The sequence below is a fragment of the Frankliniella occidentalis genome, unplaced genomic scaffold (assembly GCF_000697945.3).
Source record: "Frankliniella occidentalis isolate FOCC.00 unplaced genomic scaffold, Focc_3.1 Scaffold87, whole genome shotgun sequence".
In the NCBI taxonomy this organism is placed as follows: domain Eukaryota; kingdom Metazoa; phylum Arthropoda; class Insecta; order Thysanoptera; family Thripidae; genus Frankliniella; species Frankliniella occidentalis.
Window position 1 is genome coordinate 821,622 of NW_026267216.1, and position 6,034 is coordinate 827,655.

The following is a 6,034-nucleotide window of genomic DNA, read 5'->3' on the forward strand; positions in this document are numbered from 1 at the left end:
TTTAATGTATCGAGTAACGAAGTAACGACGTTACCAGTAACGTAACGCGTTACAATTCTCCGAAGGCTGTAACGGTATCGGTAACGCGTTACCGAGGGTAGAGTAACGAGGTAACGGTATCGCGATACATTTTCAAAGTAACGTTAACAACCCTGGTACTCATGATGTTTCTTTATGTTTTTCAGAGACTGTTAGAATTAATGGTCAGTCACTTTCCTGCCGGGGCCTCAAATCGTCAAGTATTGCACTACGCTCAAAGCATAATGGCAGGTGAGACACAATACTCGAGTATATAGAACTTTTCAAGAGGCTGCACTTAAAATAAAGTTCGAAATTTCCACCCCACCCCCATTTTCCGGATTTGGAATATTTCTCAAACAGTTTCGTACCATTTTGCAGAAAAAACTAAGTTTAATAACAGCAAAATGACCGTTTTGTAAAAAATTTACAGATATTGCTCAAAAGTTCATGAAAATTTTACAAAACATTTGGAACTCTCCAGCGATAGGGGCACCTATGTTCTCCGAATCAGAAATTCCATATACTGTGAAAACAATCAAACAGTAAATATCACTTAATAATCACTGAAGTATTACTTATAATGACTAAATCGACGCGTCCCAACTACAAGATCCTATCTGTAGCGCTCCGAATAAACAAGTTGTTATTGGTCAATTTAGTCCCGTGAGTCGAGAAGCCTCACCCTTACGGTGAGGAATCCTCAGTGAGGCAGCTTGCCTCAAAGGTTTACAGCCTATCACAGCCCTAAACGGAGACTAATCCACCATATCTGGAGCCTTCCGAATAAACAAAAGCCAATCTCGAGAACGCGGGTTTCGAGATACCTCTAAAGAAGTGCACCGTCAGAAAATAGCACGGGCTTTTCACATGAAAATAAAGTGCGTCAATTAATTACACAGCATGCCTGTGCAAAGCAAAGAGAACTACCACAGTATGTCAGTGCACAGTCCTGTGATAAACTACGGGACTACCACACCAAAGTTCTGCGCTTTCACAATCACAGAATCCTGTGCCCTGCTATCACAGAAAAATAATGTGATCCAAAGTTAATAACAAAAAAGCAGCAGTGGCGCTAGCACGGTTCAACTGGGATGGTGCTTATAATGTTTCGCTGGAGACATAGTTCAGAAATTAAACGGTAATGGTCTTCTGTTCTCCGGGAAATGGAGGCTCTTTAGCTGGAAGCACCTTTTGGCACTGATGGTTCTTCGGTGGTCTAAACTCTTGACCCATACCTTCAAAAATATTATATCTCCACACGGGCGGGCGCAAGAAGATACACATTGGTGTGATCCTCCAGCGCAGCACTTGGTTGCTAGAGCGCGGCGGTTCATCAGCGATAGATAAGAACGAACAGAGACGCCTTGGACCAAAAACGAGCCACAGACTGAGCCGGTCAGATTATTAAACAGAAAAGACCTGTGGGTTTGCCCATGCCCATTAGGTGTGGTTCTAGTTGTGCGGTGTTACGGATGACTTACCGCAGGATTTCTAACAGTGTGCTTATTACTCTGTATCCAATCGTCCTACTGAATCCTTAGAGGCGACCAGAAGCGACCGGAAGCTGCGATAAAAAAAATGTTTTTCTTGAAATTCTTCCTATTTACTACCTAAATCATGAAGTATTGCCAAAATAGAGTAGGTACTATGCACGTCAAAATGTGCGCCGCGCTGGCTGGCGAAGCTATCTCTTCTGAAACCAATGTGCTGAGGAATCTCACGAGGTAAGTTTTTGAATGCCTATGGTCTACTGTAACTAATAATGCCCTTGTTTTGAGTGTAGCATCATTTAAACTGGGGCTACGCCGGCTCAAACGCCGCAAATACGTTTTCCGCCATGTGCACCCCGCGTTTGTAGTGAAAGATAGACAGAGTGAGAGGGTCGTGAATGTCCATGAAATAATGAACGTTTGAGACTGAACGTTCAGGGGCTTAACGGTTGTGTACAAAAAGAAGAGTTTAAAGTTAAGACTTATAATTCACAGGCCCCTTTCAAAAAAAAAACACGACCCTCACTCTATCTCTCTCTACAAACACGGGCGGGTCCATGAAAATAAGAAGAACAGTGTAAAGCAACGCCTCCTCCAATCGACTCTGGTTTCGTTTTCGGTAGCCTCTGTGCGAAAAGTTTGGGTCAGATTTTTGTTTTTTTCATGGAATGGGTTTCCTGACCAGGTGGTTGCTCGCTCTCAACTGGAAAAAGTCTTCACTTTCATATTGCGTCAGCAATAGGGGTCCAAAAGTAGGCCTGTGCGATTAATCGATTAATCGAAATCGTCATCGACTTTTTTGCCCATCGACGATGAATTTTGACATTTCGATTCCGATGACTGACATCGATCATCGACTTGGACTTAAACGGTGACCGATTTTTGAATCGATTATTCGAAGATTGTCGATGACCGATTGCCATCCGATTACCGGAGTGGCTAATGCCAAGATTAAAGGCATTTTTACGCAATTTTTGAATAACTAGGTACTCAATAATATAGTTTAATGCAGTTTAATGAATTAAACAGGCCAATTTCTTATATTTCACTATAAATATCGGATTTAATCGATTAATTGGAATAATCCGATTAATCGGACCTAACCGATTAATCGAATCAAACCGATTAATCCGATGGTGAATCGATTGTCGATGCAGACGCATCGGCATCGACAACAATCGCGATGATTATGATCATCGACCGATTACGATGAATTTCGATCATCGCACAGGCTTACAAAAGTAAGGAAAAGCGTAAAAAGCATGTGGCGTTTAAAAACGAGACTTTTGGTCCCCTATCGCCGACGTAATTAGCCACGACTTTTGCCAGTTGAGAGCGGGCGAACATCTGGTCAATAAACCCATTCCACGAAAACAAAATTATTTTCCGACCCAAACTTGTCGAACACAGGCCGCCGAAAACGGGCCCGGAGCCGATTGGAGCAGGCGACCCTCTGAACGGTTATCTGAATTTCCCGGGTCCCAAGGGCGAAAATCTGATTATTCTTTTTCATTTTCCTTACATTTAAAACGAGACCCACACAATATCACCAATTTTGATCAAAAAGTCAGCATATTAGGGATCGTTAAATTCTCTATACCCTTAAGGCCCTTGTCGCTTATTAACGACACAGTTTATCTCGTTTTCCAACGAGCCTGAGTTGGACCTTTACCGCGCAAGTAGTCGGCTTTAGTAAGCATTAGCGCACCTCGGAATAATTTTTTCGAAGTGATCCGACAAATGGGTCTTGTCTTACTTGGGTCACACACAACGCTCAATTTCACGATTTGCTTTTTTGACTTTGAAGGCTGATACTTTTGGCAACAGTGGTCTCAGAACGTCGGTAGGGCCTTAGATCAATTCCCCGAAACCACCTCTACGAAAACCAACCCTCGAAACCCGAAAAATGTCTCATCATCCCGGTTATGTCTGCGATTTTCCACTATGTATTTTATAAACTACAAGGGCCTTTAAGGGTTAACTTGTTGCAGTCAATAATTAAGCATTGGACCTTAACTATTCTCACAGTGCGCAGATATTGGTTGGACTGAATGTCTTCCAGTTACTTGCAAACGACACAGAGGTGAAAAGCTGCACCCAACCTCGTTTTGCAAACAGGCTTTTGTGTATTCGGAGCGTTGCAGATAGACTTATGTGTGTTTGGCGCAGAGGCCGGAATCCTTGCCCGAACGGGTCCCACTCTGAGCGCGCGCCGAGCGCAGTCGGTGTGTGAGAAAGACAGAGCGAGAAACCCGAGGCAGCGGATGGCGATGTACCGAACCTTGCCGAACGAACCCGAGCGAACGGGACCCGTTTGAGTGGCCGAGCTTCGCCTGCCGGTCACCTGAGGTCGTGGCGTGGCGCGTGGCGCTGGGCTGACTGCGCCTACGCGCTACCCGCCGCCACGCTAGAGCCCCGCAACGAGCGAGCTACGCGAGCAACGCTCCGGAGGCCGGTTGGCGCGAACAGGCGACAGCTCACACGCGGACGACAGCAGATCACATCCGAAGAGTAGCCGAACCTTCGCCGAACAGCTCGGCACCGACTAGCACCGACGATCGGCTGGTCATAGCTTCGAATCCCGCTATCGCACTATTTTTTGGCACCAAAATTGTACCAAATTGAGTGAGAAATTGCATTTGGGCCTCAAAATCACATTCTCAGCAAAAAAAAATTGAGTTTGGTAATCTGAAAGTCGAGAAAATTAAATGCTTCTGGCGGGAGTCGAAGCCCGGCCGCAGCCGCCCGCCGCCAGCTCGCGAGCTAGCGCGAGACGAGACGAGACGAGCTAAATCTGCCGGTCACAGTCCGGCATTGGCGTTAGCTCGCATAGCTCGCTCTTTGCGGGGCTCTACGCCACGCCGGCCCAGCGAACGGGGCCCGTTTGGTGATCGAGACTCGACGAGCGAGCGGGCAGCAGCTCCGAATGAGCAGCAACAAGCAGCATCCAGGCGCGGATTTCGGTCTGTGGTTTGGCGCGCTGCAGAAAACATCTTGTTTATTCAGAGCGCCGCCGATATGATCTTGTGGTTAGGACGCGTCAACATATCAATGGTATTTCCTTCGCGAATCGTGAACATCCGAAGTTGGTGTCCTTTCAATTTCGAAAGCGTTTGGGAAATCATGTTTGCTTACTGTTTGGATTTTTACTTTCCCAAACTCGTGGGGCCGCAAATTTTCCAGTTAATTGTTTAGAATTTTTCAATGCCACTGACACCTCCTGTTAAATACTGTAAAAAGCAAAGGCTCGGGATTTTTTTTAAATTTATGAGAACACTACCAATTGCAGTGACATAAAAGAAATACCCTCGTCTTGGCAATAAAACTACAATTTGACCCAGAGGAGGGATGTGATCCCCTTCGAGAACATGGTCTCCTCCATCTAGAGCACTGCAAAATCGCCTTTTTTGACCGACCGAGCCGACCGGGCCACACGGTCGGTACTGACCGTCTGCAAGGTGAGGGGTGAGAAGGGTAAACTGGCCAGGAGCTCCTCTTCTTACCTCTCATCGTACAGCTGGTCGGTACCCACCCCGACCACCGACCGCGGCCCGGTCGGTCTGTAAAATGCGATTTTGCAGAGATGTGTCTCCTTCAATGAGGCGGTTTCAGTTCGGTGTGGCGTGCACACTTACAGCCAAACGGATTTACCAGCGACAGTAAACTCAATTGTCATTTGATTTTAAAAGATGGCTCCATTTTCGATGAGCCAGATTTCAGGAAGGGTAGGATACTGTTATTGGACAGTGTACTGTTATTGGACACATCGCACTGCGAGCGCTGCTGTAGACAAACGGCGCGACGCATGCGTCTGGCATCCTCATTCACAACGAAGCGCACTGAGTGGCTCAAAAGTCTGCTCAGCTAGCCGTCAGAGATGTGACTTTTTAATGAGGATGCCGGAGCGGCGGCAACGGTAGACGATAATTCGAGAATCCACCCAACGAATGCGTTAAGGTTGGTTTGACTGCGTCGCGCCGTTTGTCCGCAGTGGCGATCGCAGTGCGGTGTGTCCAAAAACGGTACCCTGTCCAATAACTGTATCACCTACCCTACTTGAGTCATTTTTCCCAATTATTACTGAACGCTTTAGACTTCAGAAGCTAGGGTAATCGTTAAACCTTTCCGTAACTTATAAAAACACTTGGAGGGCATGTCATTTTTGGATGGGTACGGGACTAGCTTGGCCTGCTGGTGGCGTTTGGTCGGGCCTCCGAGCCGACCTAGAATTCACTTTGCATATTTGAGTAAACAAAGACCTTCGGGATGGCTTGCGGCCCTGAAGATTTGCTCTTTGGACATGAGACAAGACTTTACCAGGGCAACACCGCGAATACACCCCACCCTTCTGCTGTGCTTAAAAATTAAAAAAAAAAATTAACCCACGCAGTTTTTAGATTGTATATTGTTTGTCAAAGAGTCTTATAACTTGACTTTTTGCCATTGTTTTCAATATATCCACCTCTAGGGCCGAAACAGTAAAAGATACGGCTAATGCGAGGGTAGTTTCTGATTCAGAATGT

General features: G+C 46.1%; 1 protein-coding gene across 1 annotated transcript in view; it reads left to right on the plus strand.

The window, feature by feature from the left end:
- Positions 1-17: 17 nt before the first annotated feature.
- LOC113213581 (lipase 1-like) overlaps positions 18-6,034 on the plus strand; it is a 10,487-nt gene continuing 4,470 nt past the window's right edge. The window contains exon 1 of the mRNA XM_052269246.1: positions 18-270. Coding sequence (XP_052125206.1) covers positions 162-270 — 109 coding nt within the window. The 5' untranslated portion in view covers positions 18-161. The remainder of the gene's footprint in view (positions 271-6,034) is intronic.